A 21,631-nucleotide genomic window follows, 5' to 3' on the forward strand; every position below is an offset into this window, starting at 1 on the left:
ACATGTATTACTGAGCCAAGTATCCCCCATCTTATAACTGTGCATTTGGTTTCTTTTTCCTAAGTGTAGAACTTTGCATTTATCCCTGTTGAATTTCATTCTGTTGTTTTCAGCCCAGTGCTCCAGCCTATCAAGTTCCCTCTGAATTTTGTTTCTGTTCTTCCACGGTATTAACTATGCCCCCCCCCCAATTTTCCCTATGAGTCCGGCCATCACAGCGGGTGTTAGCTCCACCTATCGTGCGAAGGCAAGAATGTCTTCGAAGTCAAGACTAGGGGCGTCAGGCCCCTCCCACTCTCCAGTTCATTCTTGCCTTCGTACGAACAAGATTGGAAAATTTATCATTGAGATCCTATAGCATAGCATTTAGCTAAGTTTTTTGTATTTGTTTATTTGTTTTGACTGGGTGCGAACCCAGCGTCGCTTGTGTGTCTTCCCAGTCCTTCTTTCCCTACTTTCACTTACCTCTGTTGCTTGTTAGAGGTTCTTTCCCTCAAAGACCGCGGCTGCGGTTCTCCCTGATTTGGCTTTAACATTTTATTTTCGTTCTCTCTCCTGCTTGTCTGGCGACCCCCACAGAGACCGCGGCTGCGGTGTTCTGTGTTTTTTGGCCGTTTTGAGCTTCGGGAGATCGCAGCCTTTTCTCTCCCATAGCGGTTCTGCCTTTCTCAAGTCGCGCTCTGTGGAGCCCTTGAAGAGACCGCGGCTGCCATTTTCTCCGAGGCGGGAGCCTGCGGCTGCGGCTCCCTCCAACCTTTTTTAATCTACCAGGGTTCTGCGTCCCTGGAGCCTGGCGATCCGGCTTTCTCTCCGCTCCTTTATTTCGCCGCGGAGAGCCCTGTTCCCGCCGGCGACAGCGGCTTGCCTCCTGCTGCCTCAGCCCTCACAGGCTTTTCTCGGCACGTTAGTTTCGCCGCGGCTAGCCCTGCTCCCGGCGCCGGCAGCAGCTTGCCTCCTGCTGCCTTATCCCTCACAGGCTTCTATCTGCACTTTCTTTTTGGGGGTTTTTTGGAGCCGCTAGTGCGGTTATCGGCCCCGCGGCTCCCCCTGCTAGTCTGTGCTGGGCAGCCCTTCCCCCCACTTCGTCCCCAGACGGCCGCCATTGCTCCTTCTCTCTCCGCCTTTTTTGATCGTTTTTTCCCGCCCTTTTTTCCGGGCGCCATTTTTTGAATTCAAAATTCCCGCCTTTTTTGTTACCCTTTATTAACCATCGGATACCTTCCCTGCAGGCTATCTATCCGTATGTGTGTTGTATACGTGCTGCAAACAGACTTACACAGGGCTGACTTGCACACAAATTTACTGTGGTGCTGCAAACAGACTTACACAGGGCTGACTTGCACACAGATCTACTGTGGCTGTAATCCTAGTGGCTGGATTATATTATCAAGGCTGGAGCTCCAATCCTAGTGGCTGGATTGTATTATCAAGGCTGAAGCTTTAATCCTAGTGGCTGGATTGTATTATCAAGGCTGGAGCTTTAATCCTAGTGACTGAATGGTATTATCAAGGCTGGAGCTTTAATCCTAGTGGCTGGATTGTATTATCAAGGCTGGAGCCTTAATCTTAGTGGCTGACTTGTACTAAATCTGATTTATATTGGTATATCCTGCCCCCTCTGGGGCCGTGTACCACGCCTGAAACCCAGCCTACAGCACTAATCTGAGTGTGCTAAGTCTAAATACAGCCTATAACATATTAATGCTAATACCTTAGTGCATCCTGCCCCCTCTGTGGCAGTGCACTCCGCCATCTGCCAGTGTATTCTACCCCCTCCGTGGTCGTACGCTGAGCCAGTTTGGGTCTTTACATCCTGCCCTCTCCGTGGCAGTGTACTGTACCCAAGTTAATATAAGATGGCAGAACAGCCAGGCATGCCGCAATCAACCCATATGGTGCCAGATCAGCCAGGCATACCACAAACAGCCAAGCCACAACATTCTAACACGACTAAGACCAGACACGCCAAAGCCCTGGCTAAGACAAAACATCTTTCCAGCCATAGCAAACCAAAGTGCCCACGTTACGTCTCTGTGCCAGCCACCACCACAGCACCTCAGGCACACATAAGCGATGTTCTGCATTCCCCTGCTGCTTCCTCTGACGAGGAAGAATTTGTTGGCTTTCCCGCTCAGTATTCGACTAACGAACCTTCCTCCGATTTACCGCCCCAAACATCTGTTCCAATAGCTCCTCAGGCACATACATCTGCCACATCCGGGCTGCAGCTGTCTCCTGATTTCCTCTCCCAACTTCAAGCCATGCTGGCATTTTTTACCCAAATGCAGTCACTACCAGAAGTTCCTGCCATACCTCAACTCAACATGGAACATCGTGCGTGTCATGAAACTCACCCTTCCTGTTCACCTAACCCCTTTGATGTAGCCAGAGGCAGATGTATTGACGAAGCCTCGTATGCGGAGGAGTCAACCTTCAATGACCACGTTGAAGCAGATGACTGGAGCGACTATTCAGATCATGAGGAGCATACATCATATCGCTTGTTTAATGCCTCAGACTATCAGCCCCTGGCACGCAGGGTAGTTAATACTCTTGGTCTCCAGACAGCGCCTTCAACTTCGTCCGCCCCAGCTATCAAAGGGGCCAAGGTCCTCAAATCCCCTGCACCTACTGAACACTACATCCCGGTGCCGGACCCAATTGCCAAATTAGCCTCTGAAGAATGGGCCCATCCACTCAAAGCTCGACGCTTCAAGAACCTGGCTGACAGACTTTACGCCCTAGCCCCAGACTTTGCCACCAAGTTAGATGTCCCTGGCATAGATGAACCAATCGCTCGCCTCGTTTCACGATCTCTTTTGCCCAGGGAAGGGGAATCCCACCTAAAAGACACTATTGAGCGACGAATAGACTTCGCCCTCCGCAAGAATCACGAGGCCACTGCCCTAGCCATGTGTGCCTCCGCTTCAGCCTCCATCTTCTCCAGAGCATCTATGATGTGGCTGGATGACCTTCTAGAGGACGCTAACCCTGATCCTGTCGCCCTCAGAAGAGCACTATTGAAATTGCGTAAGACAGCAGCTTTTGTGGCCGATGCCACTTTGGTTGCCACTCAATTAGGGGCACGAGCCATGATGGCTCAAATAGTCGCTCGTCGCACCCTCTGGCTTCGCCACTGGCAAGCTGATTCAGCGGCCAGATTGAATCTGTCCAGGGCTCCTTACTCCGGATCTCTACTCTTCGGCGACGAAGCTCTAAAGGCAGTGCTGGTTGATCCAAAAGACGCCCACAAACCGGTTCTGGCCACAGTCAAGAACAGCGACCACAGGCCCTTCAGGCGATTTCCTTCCTTCCGTTCTAACCAGCCCTTTCGAGGAACGCGGCCAGGAGGACGAGGCCGCGACTTCAGATCCTATGATCCCAACGCATTCAGGGGCTCCTGGAACCGACGCTTCCAGGGCAGAGGTCAGTACCAAGGGCGCAGGGGCAACTCATCGTCCTCATATAAGGGAGGCCCTCGCCTACGCAAGTCATAGGTGGCAGATTACTTAATTTTGGAGATCGATGGCTGCGCCTTACTACGGTCTCCTGGATCAGGGACCTTTTCAGTTATGGCTATGCCATAGAGTTCTGGGCAACCCCATCAGACAGATTCCATCCGTCTCCTTGCCCAAGGGCACCAGCCAGGCACAACATCATGCAGACAGCTATCCACCACCTCTTGGACATAGCGGCGATAGAGCCAGTTCCCACAACTGAGAGGTCGGAAGGGGTGTACTCCCTCCTATTTGCTGTTCCAAAACGAGATTTATCATGGAGGGCGGTATTGGACCTCAAGTTTGTCAACCGTTTTGTAACATATCGCAGGTTCAAAATGGAATCACTCCATTCCATTACGGAGAGTCTGCATGAAGGAGACTTCCTGGCTTCTATCGACCTTAAGGAAGCGTATCTCCATGTGCCCATTTGTATAGCTCACAGGAAGTTTCTTCGGTTTGCTTTTGGCCACCAGCACTTTCAATATAGAGCGATGCCAGTCGGCCTCTCCTCTGCTCCAAGAGTGTTTACCAAGGTGCTACTCATCCTAGTGGCTTACCTCCGGACCCAAGGGGTTCATATCTACCCATATCTGGATGATCTGTTAATATGGGCCAAGTCTGAGGAGCTGGCTCATCATCACTTAATGATCACCCTCAATGTTTTGCAGGCCTACGGCTGGCTTGTCAACTTCGACAAAAGCCATCTCCAACTAACCCAACGCCTACTACATCTAGGGGCAATGTTGGACACCCTGCAGGCAGTGGTCTTCTTGGCTCCAGATCGCATCACTGCCATCACAAACATCGCAAGGTCCCTGATGCAACAAACATCCGCAGACGTCATGCTTCTTGCCAGAACGCTCGGGATGTTCATTTCTACCATCCACATTGTGCCATGGGCTCGAGCACACACTCGACACCTTCAATGGACTCTGTTGCCTTTTCAACAGGACATTGCCAGCACCAACCATCGCAAAGTTCGTTTGAGCCCCGCACTGCGCCTCTCCTTCCGCTGGTGGACCAAGGTTCAACACCTCTCCAAGGGCACGTCGTTCAGAGAACCCCGCAGAACCGTTGTAACCACAGATGCCAGCCTCATCGGTTGGGGAGCCCACTGCAACTCCCAGTACGTTCAGGGGGTTTGGTCCACCGCGGAGCAAACTCAAAGCATCAACTGGCTGGAGCTAAAGGCTGTCCACTTAGCTCTACGTCATTTTCAGTCTCTGTTCCCTTTGGACCATGTGCTCATTCGAACAGACAACACGTGTGTAAAATCACATTTGAACAGACAAGGGGGCACCAGGTCTTGTCCCCTGCAGGACTTAGCCTCCCTCATTTTTGTCTGGGCAGAACAACATCTACAATCCCTGAAAGCAGAACATCTCAGAGGGATTTGGAATGTGACAGCAGACTGGCTCAGCAGACAACAGGTATTTCCGGGAGAATGGAAACTTCATCCAGCCATTTTCCATCGTCTCCAATGTCGGTTCGGCGCCCTCTCAGTCGGTTTGCTTCCAGTCGCAATTGCCAGCTTCCCAGGTACTTGCCGGATACCTGGACTCAACAGCAGAAGCAGTGGATGCTCTGACAACACCGTGGCCAGACGGTCTATTGTACGCCTTTCCTCCCATACCATTGTTAGCCAAAACCTTGAGGAAGGCGCGAACCGAGAGGGCACAGCTGGTTCTGATAGCACCATTTTGGCCACGCCGACCGTGGTTTTCAGATCTTCTGGCAATGTCAATGATGGATCCTTGGACACTTCCAGTCAGGCCAGACCTTCTATCCCAGGGTCCAGTACTGCATCAGGACCCTACTTGGCTCAATCTAACAGCGTGGCGTTTGAACGGGGACATTTGAGGTCAGCTGGACTGTGTGACGCAGTGATTGATATTATTTTGGCCTTGAGAAGACCATCTACCACTCGTATTTATCAACATACCTGGGTGGCTTTCTCCAAGTGGTGTCAGTCCCACCACCATGATCCATCCCAAGCCACTGTGCATCAGGTGCTGCAATTTCTTCATAGCGGCTTTATGATGGGACTTCGACCCAACACTCTACGTCGACATGCGTCCACTCTGTCGTCCATTCTCTCAGTGTCTTTTCCTGGAGATCATATTTCCTCATATCCGTTCATCAAACGCTTTTTGAGGGGAGTCGCCCTACGCTCTCCGCCTGTTGTCCATCGGTTCCCTTCATGGAGTTTGCCGAAGGTTCTGCAGGCTTTGCAACGCCCTCCGTTTGAACCCATCAGGTCTGTGCCCCTACGTATGCTGTCCTTCAAGGTCTTGTTTCTGATCGCAATCACATCTGCCAGACGCATTTCGGAGTTGGGCGCATTGTCTTCTGCTCGACACCTCTGCGTCTTCCATAAGGACTCTGTTGTGCTGAAGACTGATCCTTCCTTCCGTCCCAAGGTCGATTCAGTTTTTCATTGCAACCAGGACATTGTTTTACCTTCCTTTTGCCTGAATCCTACCCATCCTCTCGAGAAGGCTTGGCATTCGTTGGATGTTCGGAGGGCTCTCAAGACATACCTGTCTAGGACCCAAGAGATTCGAAGAACGGAGTCTCTGTTTGTATCCTTTCATCCAAGGTCTATGGGGCATAAAGTATCTAATTCTACCTTATCTCGTTGGTTAAGGGCATGCATTACTTTAGCATATGAGTCCCTGAAGCTGTCAGTTCCAGCTAGTATAACGGCTCATTCTACCAGGTCAGCTGCCACTTCGGCTGCTTTTGCCACTAATGCTCCTGTTGCCGATATTTGTAGGGCTGCAGTCTGGTCTACCCCACACTCGTTTATAAGGCATTATAAAAGTGATCGTTATGCCTCTGCTGACGCTTCTTTCGGCAGATGAGTGTTACAACAGGTTCTTAATAAGGATTAACACGTGGGTGGTCCCTCCCTGTATGGGCTGCTGTGGTACATCCCGCTGTGATGGCCGGACTCATAGGGAAAATGGACCATTGGTCTCACCTGAAGAGTGATTTTCCTATGAGTATGGACATCACGACCCTCCCAGTTGGAGGATGACTATATATTTTCTAATGTGTTATATATTACTGTTACGCTATTATATTTAAATTTAAGAGTGAAGTCAAGACTTCTAGTTCTGTTATACCGCTATGTTGCAGTCATGTTACTATGCATGGTACTATTGTGTTATTTTCCTGCTGCCAGGCCGGTTGGCCTTGTTCTTGTATCTTTAGATATTTCTCCTTAGACTCGCTGCGAATGAACTGGAGAGTGGGAGGGGCCTGACGCCCCTAGTCTTGACTTCAAAGACATTCTTGCCTTCGCACGATAGGTGGAGCTAACACCCGCTGTGATGTCCGTACTCATAGGAAAATCACCCTTCAGGTGAGACCAATGGTCCATTTTGTATCATCTGCAAATTTGATAAGCATGCTCTGTACCTCCTCATCCAAGTTGTTAATAAAAATGTTAAATAGCACTGGGCCCAGGACCGAGCCCTGTGGTACCCCACTCGTTACTTCTGCCCAGTTTGAGAAGGAACCATTGATAAGTACTTTTTGAGTACGTTTCTGGAGTCAACTGTGGATCCATCTAATAGTTGTTCCATCCAGCCCACCTCTAGCTAGCTTGCTAATCAGAATATCATGGGCACTTTGTCAAAAGCTTTCTTGAAGTCGAGATATATTATGTCCACAGCATTCCCACAGTCTACAAGGGAGGTTACCCGATCAAAAATGAGATAAGATTAGTTTGGCAGGATTTGTTCTTCATAAATCCATGTTAGCTTCTAGTGATCACTGCATTGTTTTCAAGGTGCTTACAGATTGACTGCTTTATAATCTGCTCCAGAGTTTTCCCAGGGATTGATGTTAGGCTGACTGGTCTGTAGTTCCCCGGTTCTTCCTTTTTGCCTTTTTTGAAGATAGGGACAACATTAGCTCTCCTCCAGTTATCTGACATTTCACCAGTTCTCCATGATTTCGCAAAGATAATAGCGGTTCTGAGAGTTCTTCAGCCAGTTCCTTCAATACTCTAGGATGCAGTTTATTGGGCCCTGCCGATTTGAACTCGTTCAAAATGATTAGGTATTCCTTGACCATTTGTCTATCAATCTCAAGCTCCAATCCTGACCCTTCTACTTCATGTTTCCCGGGAGGGTCATAGACGCTTTTTTGGGAGATGACTGAGCCAAAGTAGGAATTGAGGACTTCTGCCTTTTCTTTGTCATGTGTTATCATTTTGCCATCCTCATTGAGTAGCTGTGCCACCATTTCTTTTCTCTGTCTTTTACTATGGACATACCTGCAGAAAGCTTTTTTGTTGCTTTTAGCATCTCTCGCTAACCTCAGCTCATTCTCAGCTTTAGCCTTCCTGATGCCATATTTAGTTCCCTGTCTTACACTTACACAAAAACAATGTTGTGTAAATATACATAATATGTACTTCCATGAAACAGAGATGGTACTGTAATCCTTTTTTAATACAATTCAAAAACAATGAGTGATTAGAGATGGCAATGAATGTGTGCCAAAACTACAGCATCTTAAATAATCCTCAGTAGTACAGGCATACCCCGCTTAACGTTGCCCCGCTTAACATTGCCTCGCTATAACGTACGTGCTCCATTCATCCCCATACCCCGCTTAACGTTTGCGCGCTTTGCAATAACGTATACTTTATTGGCATGACGCCGCTGCCCTTCTAGTGGTGATTGCGTGCAGTACAAGTGAAGACAATTGCTTCACTTAAAGGTTATTTTCACTTAAAGTATACTCTCCGGTCCCATTGCATACATTAAACCGGAGTATGCCTGTAGTGTGCCCATGTTGTAACCTTTTGATTTTAATGCAAGTCCTGTTGGAACTATTTTTGAGTAGGTCATACCTGCTTCTAATTTGGGTTGTCTTAAAATATTAATGGCAAAATTTCATCTGGACCTCTCATTTTTCTCCACTTAAGGTTAAAAGCGATGACAAATCATTAACTACCAAGGCAGCAGTTGCAGCTGTTTGCACAGCTGGAGGCGTAACGGCTGTGGGCTTGACTACAGAGGTAAGTTTAGTGTTGTTTGACATCAATCGGGTGCAAATGTAATCATATGCTAGCTCTCAGAAATGCATCCTTATTTGCAGACTAAAGAAAGTAAATCGGCAGCCGCAACTCCAGCTGTTGCAGAGAGTAAACCAGCTGAAAAGGTAAGCAACAGTTGATTTGTGACCTAGTTAGATCATTTAAGATACAAGACTGTCCATTATACAAGCGATCATTTTTCTGAATTTTATTACATTGCCCGTATAAATGTTCTTGCTGTTCTTTTTAATATGCATAGTCTGCTTTGGTTCACATGGTAGGACTTGTTGGCTTTTTGGGGGAAGGGGGTGTCTTCTCTATGTAAAAGAAGAAAGTTGTGGCCTTACCTGTGAATTCCTATTCTACTTAAGGGAAGGAAGGAGGGCATTTAGCTTGAAGATTAGGCTCCTCTTCTGTGTCCCAAAGGCAAGCTCTTAACTTTGAAAGTGGAAGAGAAGGGAAATTCTTCTCTGCATTTTGCCAGCAATTCTGTGATAACAGGAGGGAGAGGGGAATGTGGAAAGATTGGTAGTGGCGGCGGCTCTCAGTCCTGATATAACAAGAGTATCACTTGAAAATGAGTAAGGAATGTGGAATAGAGTAGGAGCATGAAGGCACCATCAAGACAACAGAAATTAGGGGTCTGCCTAGTTGACACAGAGGAAGCCCTAATCCCCAAGTTAGGTGATCTTGAGGAGAGAATGTAAGATAGGGGTGTTCTCCTGTAATAGTGGTAAAGAGAAGAATATGTAATTTTGGTCGTGTTACTCAGTATGAGGCCATGCGCAGTCTAGCGTCTCTTGATCTTCTTTCGCGGAAAGTGATTCTAATAGCATGCCACAGCCGCCGCCATTTCATTCTGTTTATTAGCTGAGCAGGTATGACGGGGATTTTTAAATTGGCAGAACAGATGCGAGAAATATCCAGGATAATATTGGAGAGCAAAGCAGCAGCATTTCTGAAGTAGGTTTAGATGGAAGAGGGTTGGGAGCTGCAGGAATGATCTGAAGTTGCGGAAGGGATTTTGGTAAGCAAGACCTTAAGATTGGTTGGGTAAAGGTTATGTTTAGAAGCTAACCACTAGGAACCTACATTATCAACACAAGTGACTTTTAAGAGAAAGTAAGTGTGCTTTTTTTGCATCTGCTGGGTGGGGAGTTCAGCTGCCAAGCCTATTTGAGTTTGATTCAACATTTATCCTGGTATAAATGTTTGTTGTTCTTACAAAGGCAGTAAAATTTGGAACAACATTTCACTTTGCACCAGCAAAACGAGAAGACTAGTTGATCTGGATCATATGATAGACTCAGAGAATTGATGAAAATTTTGTTGCCAAGAAACCATCTTGTTGACATGTTTTTTGGACTTTTGTTTCTTTTGGATGGGACTGCTCAAAGAATTGTGCATCTTTTTGTTGTGTTATTATGTTAAGGTTGGTTAGCATCAGTCTCATGTTTGTTTTTCTGGATGTTGGACACTCTCTAGTTTAAAAATACTTAACTTGAGAGGGTTGAGTGTTTTTTACAACCTAGCAGGTCTAGGATACAGAGGGTTGAAAATGATATACATTGATCTCTTGTGTTGCTTTTGCTTTTACCTGAGCTATTCTTCAGACAGGTCCTCTTGAGGACCTGCATTGACAGAGACAAAAGTGGAACATGGAGCAGGCTTCCCAGAAGCCTCTAGGGTGACTTAAAATTTTCTGAAGTGGTGGGTACCACCCCATTTCTTGAATGGCAGGGAAGGAGATACTTGGGAGGACAATCTGACTTTCTTTATTTTTATTTATAAAAATATATACCACTATTCATGCAGTTTATAACAATCATATACATATACTGTGTATGTATGCTGTGCCTCTGCTTGCTTCACTCTCCAACCCCACCTACCTCTACCAGAAACCCCCCCTCTCTTTACCCCTCTCCAAAGCCCTCTCTACAGGTTGCCAAACTCAATCCCCCCTCCCTTCACTCCTACTGCCTGGCTTATTTTCCCAGCAGCTCTAAGAAATCTGTCATCACACTATAGTTCACAGTGCCACCTGTTGGCAGTAGTGCAAACTGCTGTGTGATGACATCCTTAAGCAAATACATTTTAATATACAGTAAAACCACATACAAATTCAAAATCAGAAGTCGTTAACAATTTATGAGAGTGTAATGACTCCTAACATGCTGAGTCTGCTGAGCTTAGGAATTTCCAGGACCAGGTTTGGATTACATTTTTTTTTTTTTTTTTTTTTACAATAATTTTTATTCAGATTTTCATAAAACATACAAAACAAAACCATAAAACATTCAAAGACAAAAAACAAAATCAAAAATAGTTAGACAAAAAAAAAATAAAAAGTAAAATATTGACTTCCCATTTGTCACAGATCAAATCAGTTATAGGTCTACAATGTATAACAATCCTGTCTCTTAAATCATATTATAAAATCACTTTCCTCCAGTAGTTATCTTACTTAATCATCAAATCTCATGAACATTACTTTATTCTTTCCACAAAAAGTCAAAGAGAGGTTTCAATTCTTTAAGAAATATATCTATCAATTTTTCTCCAGAAAAGCATGTCGATTAATCCATCTCATTAATAATTATAATAATCTTATTGTCATAACCATAGTCAAAATAAACATTTCGATTAATCCATCTCATCAGAATCTGTTAGGTTCAATAATTTCAATAGCCATTATTCTATTATCCCTATTAGTTCCATCTTCCATCTTCCATCTTCAATAGTCTTGTTAAGTCCAGTAATTTCAGTGTCCAATCTTCCATTATCAGTGTTCCGTAATAATCTTGCTGTCATAACCATAGAAATATTAACTTCCCATTTGTCACAGATCAAATCAGTTATAGGTCTACAATGTATAACAATCCTGTCTCTTAAGTCATATTATAAAATCACTTTCCTCCAGTAGTTATCTTACTTAATCATCAAATCTCATAAACATTACTTTATTCTTTCCACAAAAAGTCAAAGAGAGGTTTCAATTCTTTAAGAAATATATCTATCAATTTTTCTCCAGATAAGCATGTCGATTAATCCATCTCATTAATAATTATAATAATCTTATTGTCATAACCATAGTCAAAATAAACATTTCGATTAATCCATCTCATCAGAGTCTATTAGGTTCAATAATTTCAATAGCCATTATTCTATTATCCCTATTGGTTCCATCTTCCATCTTCCATCTTCAATAGTCTTGTTAACTCCAGTAATTTCAGTGTCCAATCTTCCATTATCAGTATTCCGTAATAATCTTGCTGTCATAACCATAGTCATATAGTAAGAGTCTAATGGGAATTTCCTCTATCCCAAATATTTTCTTGCCATCCATTCTGAATAGGTTGCTGGAATACTGCAGTAAAAACATATCTCTGTTCTTTTTTACAAAATGTACTGGCTCATCTCTTGAAAGTTTTTCCCTTGTCACATGGCTGCAGTTAATTCCATAGGTCTTCTCCATATTAGGCTCCATCACATCATTCCAGTCCAGAAGATTATCCATGCCATTGACAACCTTATCTCCAATATCTTCATTAATTTCTTCAGAGATAACATTGAATTCCAAACAGTAGATTTTATTTCTAAAATCCATAAATTCCAAATCTTTTTCCTGTTCCACGTTTGTTCCAGGCTCCAGGGTCTCCTCTCTCACAGGGACCCCTATTTCTTTAAACTCCTGGATCATTTTGCACAATTCAATTTTCAGCTCCTTACAACCCTGTCGCAGGGTTCGTTTCGTTATCTCAATCTCATCCATTATTTTCTGAAACCTAGTTACTTCCAGATTCTCAGCCACTTTCTTGATTGCCATTTTAAAAGAAAAATATAAGAGAACCACTTCTTATTTCAGCAACAATTGGGTTAATACTCCAAACTTGATGACATCACAGTATAAACAGAACAGCCAGCCTTATCTCACTATGCTTAGGAAAACAAAATGTAGTTCCCAGGATCGAAACAATTAATGGCGTCGTCAGGAAACAGATTCGTCAAAATAAAATAAACCAAAAAGAGAGTAATCTCAGACAATATAATATTCTTCAGAATAGAAATCAGGAATAGAAATCTCTCTTCTGTGTATATCTTTAGAATGCAAATCCAGGACAGCTTTTTGCAACAAAAACAGAGATAAGCTGTTAATTAGTGCATAGCAGAGAAGAGTTATAGCTCACCGAAAAGATGTCCAAAGCCGATCCATCTGGCAAATCTCCTTTTACTGCAACAGTTTAAGTCAAGTAAAAAAATATAGAAAGAAGGGTGCTTGCCTGTTAGTCCGTTCTCTCTCTAAAGAAAAGATGAACGTGTCGCTTTATCAGATAGAGCTTGTTGAAAATCCGTCCTTCCTTGTTGGCTGGACCTCGTCTCATAAATCAATGAAATCTAGTCCTCCCAACAAAAATAGGCTTTGAGGTTAATCTCTTCGTTTCTCCCTGCCCGGGAGAAGTTTCATCAGTCAAAAAAAAAAAATGTTTTGACTGATTTATATCTGAATAAGCTTCTTTTGCGGCGGGAGCCCGTCCCAAAAGCAGGCACAGGCTAAGTCACCCTTCCCGGAAGTCGGTTTGGATTACATTGAAAAAGGTATAGCAGCAGCAGAATCTGGATTCTGAGGAATAGGTATAGCAGCAACAGAATCTATTCTGAGGAATAGAAAACCAGTATCTCATGCAATATTTTTGGCACTACTTGACTGTGCAGTTGTTGTTTTTATACATCTTTCTTTCACTCCAAGAGCTTTCTTGTTGAGCCTGTTTTAGGTTGGTTTATGACTGCAACATGTGAAGTGTCTGAATGAAGCCTGCATGAAATTTTAGACACCCAAATGAACAATAAAATGAGAATTTTCAGATGTTTAGCAGTTTATGGTTAGTGAGAATATAGAAAATAAACTACAACTCAAGTGCAGTAGTGAATATCTTACTACAGAGATAGTCAGTATGGTGCCCTCCAGATGTCCTTGGACTACAGCTCTCATGATCCCTATCTGTTGGCCATACTGACTTGGATGAGTGGGAATTGTAGTTCAAGAACATCTGGAGGGCACCATGTTGGCTACCCTTGTCTTTCTGCAGTTGGAAATAAATCTTTGTTATTAGGAGTGTCATGTACATAAAATATATAAAATTCTGTTTCTTTCTAGTCTGACTTAGATGCTGCCTTAGATAATTTAATAGATACACTCGGAGGTCCTGAAGAAAATGAACCACCTGCTCCTGAATATATGGGCCCAGAAATTTCGGTATGAGATTCTTTGTATATAAGGAGCTCTATTAGGAGTATTTGTGAGCTCATTTGTCTACGATAGTAGGGTCTGTCTCGGTATACAAATGAATTTGACTTTAAAACTATTAATGAACTTGAGCTAAATTACTATTCTAGTTATCTTGTAAATACACAAATGTACACATGCATAAATGTTTGTCAACTTAATTTTTCGTCTGTATTTATTTCTTGAAATAGCACTTTTTTTGTTTCCTCACACAGTAAATCATTGTAAATGTCCTTTAGGATGGTGTTCCTACCTATATGACAGATTCATGTTTTCGTAATCCATATGGAAGTCGGTGACACAGTTGTCCTGCTGCACAATATTTTTCTGATTTCCTACATAGGGTTCTTTGTTGTTGTTTTTATTCACTTCCTATCCTACTTCATTTTAAAACTTGCCAGCTTCTTCGTTCTGTCGCTTGCAGTGTGTGTTTAATAATAATGTATAACTTAGGTAGGTAGGTAGGTACAGCTGCTGTTTTGAAAATTCAATATGGTTTTTTATCACACTATATATTTGCCTGCCTCTCATCTCCCCGCCCCCAACACACACACTTGTCAAGGGGGCACTAGAGGAAATACTCCAACTGAATGTTCAGCCCCACCCATGTGATTGAAATATGCTGTCACATTCTTTCCCAGCAGCTAGGATGGCATGAAGCAGCTTCTGTACTACTTTGCATATGCAGAAAGTGATCTGGAAAGGTTTACAACACAAAGACTCTCCAAACGTGGCTGTCTCCTTGTGAAAATCTGTGTGTTGTAGCATTCCTGGTCAATTTCCCTAATCCGCTTATGCTCTGAGACACTCAGAAATAGATTGTATGTGCTGTATTCTCCCCCTTTTCTACCTGTGACCTCTCCTTTATTGATCGTTCCCTTGACTCACATTTTCTAACCTTCCATGATGAAGATAGGCTGGCCTGGAAAAGACTACAGATACATTTTTAATTACTGAAAGGGTATCTATAAACCATTGCTGTTTCAAATAGATTACATACTTTTCTAAATTTAGATGCTGGAAAACAGGGAGATCCAGTGAAAAATTAGACTTCAAGCCCAGTTTAGGGGGAAGGTAAAGATAACTCAACTTTCAACAACTAGAAAAGAAAGAAGTCAAGTCCAGAAAACCAGTCGTTTTAAACCATATTTTAGATCAGAAGCTCCAGAGCTGTGGTCCACGAGATTCATTCAGGTGGTGCAGCATGTCCACATTAAATATGCATATTGATTTTTAATTGCATTGTATTGCTGCTTTTATTTCTTACATTGCATTTTAGTGTATTACAATTTGAAATCTGTAGAATGCAGATTGTAATACAATAAATGCAATATAAGAAATAAAAGAAGCAATAAAAATACAATTAAAAATCATTCAACATCTAGCACAGAGCAATTACAATTGCTATAACAAGTAGAAAAATCACTTAGTGATCCACCAAGACCATCAGCAACTTTCCAGTGGTCTGTGGGAAAAATGTTTGCAAACCACTGGTTTAGATGTTTCTGAATTAGACTTAGATGTTTCCTGAGCCTCAGGCTCACACGTTCCTCCTTCGCTCCTTCGTGTGTGAGGAAAGGAGAGAGAGGAGGCACATTTCTGGTCTTACTTTAGAAGGAACTGTTGTCCCTGTTGTGGACAAACTTGGAGCTGTTTTTCATTCTGACCATAGTTAGGGCCAAACTAGGTACGAACCTTTGAATTTAACATGCAGTTTTTTAAAAACAAAATGTGTATAGCAACAGCTGGGCTGGAGACTGATAATGAATCCAGATTGAATTGAGTGTAGAGGGGGAGTTTAACCCTTTCTTGCCATGGTGGAAATTGTAATTCAAAACATCTGGAGGGCAAAAGGTTGAAGGATTATCTAAACCATGGTCTGTTGTATCAGTGTGGGAATAACTGTCCTGCATGATTAATTTTTTTAACTATGCTTTGGAATGAATTGCATTATTGTACAGCAATCAGTAAGTTTTGGTGCTTAAATATGTAAATGCTGTTGCTATCTATACATCATAGTAAATCAGAATTTTATATGAATAAATTCTGTATATTTATAAATTAACTATTGATTTCAAGACTCATACGTGTGTATATATATTATTTTATGCAGGACCCAATGTCTTCCTTATATATAGAAGAGTTGGGTAAACGAGAGAGCACAATTCCTCCAGAGTACAGAAAACTCTTGGAGGTAAGTAACTGGCCCAAAACATTGCTTCAGATGCTTTCTCTACTGCACATTAATAGTAGCACTCATTCAACAAAAATGTTTTTCAGAGTAAAGGGGATGGCAAAGTGGTTTCCCCACCAGTGGCAACGGGAGAATTTCAGGTATGGTTTATTTGGCACAAGGTGTGGAAATGGAAAACTTATTACTGATTTTAAAAACTCTCTTTATATGTGTCTGGTGCTTTATATTTTTTTGCATTGTAATCAGTGGGGTAGATCTAGGCTAAATTATTCATGCTTTAGCCCCATTACAATCAATGTGGCAGTTAGTAATGACCTATGTGTGACTATCACACTGAATTCATCCATCCCATTGTGTGTGGTGCTATTGCACTTAAGTAGTTGTGTCTTATTGATATAAATAAGGTTCAATTGATTTAACTCCAACTACGCAGGCTTAATTGGTTTCCGATACACAGCTATAGAGCATGTATGCCTAATGCTAAAACATTTTCATTCAGTTTCTATGGAAGTCAGTGGGTAGACACTAGAAATTGATAGATGTTGTACACAAAAAATATATACACTTGTTAATTCACCACAACATATAGTGGACCCTGAATCAAGGACTGGTATCTAGTCTGCTGTTTGTCCATTGCTGATGTAGAGTGTGATGGACAAAATTGCAAGCAACTGACCGAAGGTATAATCCAGAATGGTTTGTAATTCTGCAGTTGCTTTTAACATTATGTGTGTTGCACACTGGGTCTTACAAAGTTAGAGTGACCAGATAGTCCTGTCCCTGTACTGAAGTCCTGTAAAAAAAATTCTGTTCTGATTTGTCTAGCCAACAAAACCACCTCGTATACATACAGGAGAACCAGAAAAGCTTGGGTAGATCTCACTATAGCCTGCAACAGATTTTCTAGATGCCATCTTTCAGAATGGCTGCCACAAAAGCTATGTTTTTTTCGTGTGAAGGGAGGAGTAATTGGACTGTGTGCAGCTCATGCCTAGTGTGGTTTACTAAGCAGAATTCTTGGTTGATTGTTACTTGTGAACAAGGTCAGTGTCTGGAGATCTCTGCACCTCTTAAAACAATGCCCGATTACCCAGAGCTATGGTTGGTTTTAATGCCAAACCTTGTAATTTGGTGGGGGAACTCTCCTTTACAGCAGCTTGATCAGAATGTTTTCTAGTAGAATGAAGGAGTACCACTGTACTTGCTTTAGCAAAGATTTATTGAAATCCTCTGCAAAGGATTATTTAAAAATCTCATGTTTTGTTTCAAAGTAGTGTCCTCATCAAAAGATTGTCAGCTCATGACCTGAGATGGCACCTGTTGTTCTAAACACTCTAGGACTTAAATATATTTATATGGGAAAAGGGACTCTCAATCCAGTGCTCTACAGTGGTCTGTTCTTCTGCCTTATTACCCTTTCAGCTGCTGCTGCTTTAGGATTCGAAAAATGAACCACTGCAATGTCATGGTGGGAGTCTCCTCCCCACCCCCTTTTTCTGCTACTGCCATAGAGTTATTAAAGTAACAGGTGGTGTCTCTAGCTCAGAATTTGGCAACCCTAAAGAGCAGCTCAGCATAAATGAATATGCAAGGCCACAAAAAGTAAGCTGTAATTGGGCAACTGGTATAAGCGTAACCCAGTTTGTGTTTTCATCTAGCCAACAATGACAGATGATGACCTTGCGGATGCTCTGTCATCTGATTTTACTTGCAGTGCTGTACCATCTGCTGGAGAGAAGAAAGACATGCCCAAAGAGGTACTGATTTTGCTACCTTTTTGAAAGGACCTCCTTTTTACACATAAACTATTAATCTGGACAAGTATTTTTGATTATTTACTTTTACAATTTATGCCAATAACTAACATGTTTAAATTGCTTTATGTTATAAAAGAAGCCTGCAGAAGAAGGTGAACTTTTACAAGCACAGTCTACAAGTTTGGTCAGCAGTTCAGCTCCTCCTAAAGAAAAGAAACCTAAACTGGAAGAGGTATAAATGTTCCCCTTCTAGATTTTTTGTTCAATATAGTCATGCAGAATCTTTCAATACCTGCTATCCTGAAAGAGTATTACAATGTTATATATAAAGAAGGGTGAGCATACAAAGACACTCTGGGCTTCACATAAAGTCCTTATTATACATGCTCAAACTGGAATATAAGAGTCAGTGTTCAATCATGTTTGGCTGCTGTTGTTAACTTATCAGGTGCAGATTACAAGCTTTTCAACATTCAGGTATGCAGTCCTAATCTATAGTGAATAGGTCTCAGTCTAAAATATACTGCACACATAAGATGTAACTCTCTTTGTGGCCACTAGAAGCTTTTAAAACAGATGCAATTGTTTGGAATGCAAAATATTACCTATGTTAGGATATTTAATTTTCATTGGAAAATCCACTTTTGAGATTACCATTCTGAAAAAATAAATACTTTGAATTGTGTGCAGTTGTGTGTTGGCATGGCTTCTGTTTTTACTTTCTACTGGAGTTAGGTTTCGTTGTGTATAACCTTCCTGTTGTCTGTTGTTATGCTCATGTGATATCCTTAATATCAATACATTATATTTATTTATTTTTAAAATATTTTATACTGCTTTTAAAGGTCAAAATGTCATCAAGCCAGTTTACCAACAAACATATGTAAAAAGAATTAACCGTGTGCTACCTACAGATGTTAAAGAATGTTAGATCAAATATAAGACAGCTGAAAATAACATCCCTGCCATTTTATTTATCTGAAGTTAGACAGCAGTCTTGGAACTTATTGATGATCCCCCCCCCGCCCCATCTCTATTCTGATAAATGGGAATTTATTTCAATGGAACTTCTCCATATAGTGTCATGTGCAAATCATTTTATTTTCCTGAACCCATAGCTTTTGGACTTCAAATAAAAGTTCGAACGCCCAGTGGATTTAGTAGTGTTAAAATGAACTTAACATTCAGTCTGAGCAACAAAAAAGCTAGACTCCTTACCAACACAGTTCATAAGCTGGCATGACATGTTGCCCAATAGCCGAAGAACACATGGTTTAACTTGTGATGTTTTAGCTACTGTCTGGATTACAGTATGTTTAAGAAAATCAAATTCTTCCATGTACTGCCGTAGCCTCAGATCTAATAATCTCAGTATGTATGCATTTATGATGAGATATCTCTATTTTTAAAATGCATGGTCATATTATCATTTTACAATGCAGATGGCAATTAGTGACAGCGCCCTGGATGCTCTTGTGGATACACTTGGCATGCCAGAACCGGAACCTGAAGTAGACCTTAGCTCCATTGTGGAAGTTGAAGAGGTACTCTTTACACTGCAAAATCTTATGAAACAATCAAGAATATACTTTGTTTTTGCTTGCTACCAGTAGAATCTTCTAAAAGCACTACGAACCATGTGGTAGTAGCTAGTGGTCTCCATATGCTGAAATACATTGTGGCTTCATCAAAGGTGAAATATGAGAAAGTGATCAGGAAGATTTTTGTTAAAAAGCTGTATTACAGTATGATTTTTTATAAAATAGTCCTAGGCTGCAGTCTTATGCACACTTAATTGGGAGCGGGCAAGATTTTCTTTTGAGTAAGCATGTATAGAATTGGGTTGCAAGTGAATGAAGTGCTGTATAAATAATTACATGATTAATAGCTTTTGAAGTCTTGATGCTATGTAGGCATAGCCTTTTAAGTTGAGAGCTATCCCGGTCTGTGTCTGTGTCAGAATTGCTTAATATGCTTTTTAATAATGTTTTTAATCTTTTAAAAAAAATGTTTTTAGCGCTGTTTTGTCTTAATATATTTTAAGATTTGTTTTTATGATCTTTTAAAGTGTTTTTAGTGCCTTGTTTGCCGTCCTGGGCTCCTGCTGGGAGGAAGGGCAGGATACAAATTAAATAAATAATAATAATAATAAATAATAATATATGATTCATGGATGCTATGAGCCAGTTCTGCCAGAGTTTAAGCACTTAAGTCCCATTGACTTTAATGTAAGTGTTAACTAAATTCTCAAAATGTTGCTGTTGGAAAGCAGTGGGACTAAAAAATGCTTAACTTTAGCTGGTTTATGCTCTTAGGATGTGCAGCAAAAACAATAGGAAATATCCAAAAGGGGCTGTCTGTGTAAATAAAAATGTAAGCGTTGTGCTGCAGTTCACAGCACCACAGACAGGTGGCACTGCAAACTAGCATGAACACTGCCCTCCCCCACATGCCGACTGCCAGCTTCAGCAAGCAAGTAAGGCGGCAGTTTGGCTGGGGGGCCAGTTGTCTGGCTGGTGTGCTGCACAGCAGTGGCGTTTGTCCAGGGAAGGCAGTGATGTGGATCAGCTGCAGCGTGGGTGGGTGAGAGGCTAGTCTGTGCCCAGGCTGTGCTGTACTTTGCGGCCTTGCTGTACTATGGCACTGTTTGTCTGGGGCGATGGAGGAGGAGCAGGCGAGGCAAGTGGCTCGGTGAGGGGAGGGGGGTGCCTGGGGGGGAATTGGAGTTGGGGTTTGGCGGGGGGGGATTGGAGTTGGGGTTTGGCGGGGGGGGATTGGCAAGCAGAGCAAGCAGGGGGCAGAGTCCCCTAGTAAAATAATATTTTTATTCACAGGATTTGCCCAATGTGTTTCAAATAGCTCTGTTTTCAAGCTTTTAAAATTGCTTCAAAAGAGAGGTTTTCTTCTTTTTCAATTACTTTCTTAGAGCTGACAAAACTAGAAACACACTGGGACACTTCAGATAATAAAAATATTCCTTTAAGGGTTCCCCCCCTGTTGTTGCAGTCACCTGTAGCGGCTCTCTTGCTTCTGTAATACTGTATATGTGCATGTTTTATTTAGTTTAGAAAAAAGACAATTAAGAAGAAATGTAGATTCAAAAATTATGAACTGTGCAGAAGAGGAATGGGGGTGAGAAGCATATAGATGCCATATGCAAGGGGTAGGAGGGGAGAAGAATCTACGTTTTAAGTTCAACATATTTCTAAAATCTCCTTCAGAAGCACTCTTGGGCACAACCAGCGGCTTCCAACTAGCTTGCAAAAGATCCAACACTGCAGTTCAAGTGTTGATATGTTGTGATTCTTTCTATCCAGCCAAAGGCCAAAGAAAGAAAAGAGAAGAAAGCTGGTGAACGGGATGATACAATTCCTCCAGAATACAGATTAAAACCAGCCTTGGTAATCTTTTTCATCTTCACTTTTCATTGCATATTCTATAAAAGCACAATTGTTTTTCACTTAAACTCTGAAAAACTAGCTTGGGATGCTTTGTGCTTACCAGCATTACCTTAATGTCATGTGTCCCCAAATGTTGCCTTACTGAGCCCATGTGAAGGGAGAGAAATGACCAGACAGCTCTTTCAGCACCCCATGTTCACTCTTGGCTATGAATGGGGCAGGACAGATCCAGTGTCAGCAAACCAGGACCGAAAAAAGGCTCCCAGGCTAGTTTGTCTTCTGTTGTCTGTGCTCTGATAATCTCCTAGGTGTATACCCTGTGCCAGCACATTGTATTAGCAAGCTATAATAGCCTTAAGCTGATCAATATAGTCAGAATATAGTTGTGATTTGCCTGGAGGCTTGTATTCCCCTTTCAGGCCCCAGCATCCTTGGGTATGTC

General features: G+C 42.2%; 2 protein-coding genes across 12 annotated transcripts in view; both read left to right on the top strand.

Moving 5' to 3' along the window:
* Window positions 1-21,631, top strand: part of CAST (calpastatin) — a 95,720-nt gene that overhangs the window by 49,081 nt on the left and 25,008 nt on the right. For 10 of the 11 annotated variants that reach the window (XM_061622854.1, XM_061622802.1, XM_061622873.1 and 7 more), the window contains 9 exons: window positions 8,443-8,535; window positions 8,616-8,678; window positions 13,709-13,807; window positions 15,951-16,031; window positions 16,118-16,171; window positions 17,690-17,788; window positions 17,925-18,020; window positions 19,231-19,332; window positions 21,106-21,189. In XM_061622854.1, coding sequence (XP_061478838.1) covers window positions 8,443-8,535; window positions 8,616-8,678; window positions 13,709-13,807; window positions 15,951-16,031; window positions 16,118-16,171; window positions 17,690-17,788; window positions 17,925-18,020; window positions 19,231-19,332; window positions 21,106-21,189 — 771 coding nt within the window. The remainder of the gene's footprint in view (window positions 1-8,442; window positions 8,536-8,615; window positions 8,679-13,708; window positions 13,808-15,950; window positions 16,032-16,117; window positions 16,172-17,689; window positions 17,789-17,924; window positions 18,021-19,230; window positions 19,333-21,105; window positions 21,190-21,631) is intronic. The other variant, XM_061622836.1, reaches the window with a different exon arrangement.
* On the top strand, window positions 779-5,188 carry LOC133383034 (uncharacterized). Its single transcript, XM_061622905.1, has 2 exons — window positions 779-3,426; window positions 4,169-5,188. The coding sequence occupies exons 1-2, from the start codon at window positions 1,857-1,859 to the stop codon at window positions 5,086-5,088; spliced, it is 2,490 nt and encodes an 829-aa protein (XP_061478889.1). The 5' UTR covers window positions 779-1,856; the 3' UTR covers window positions 5,089-5,188.

Source organism: Rhineura floridana, chromosome 1 (assembly GCF_030035675.1).
Source record: "Rhineura floridana isolate rRhiFlo1 chromosome 1, rRhiFlo1.hap2, whole genome shotgun sequence".
Lineage (NCBI taxonomy): Eukaryota > Metazoa > Chordata > Lepidosauria > Squamata > Rhineuridae > Rhineura > Rhineura floridana.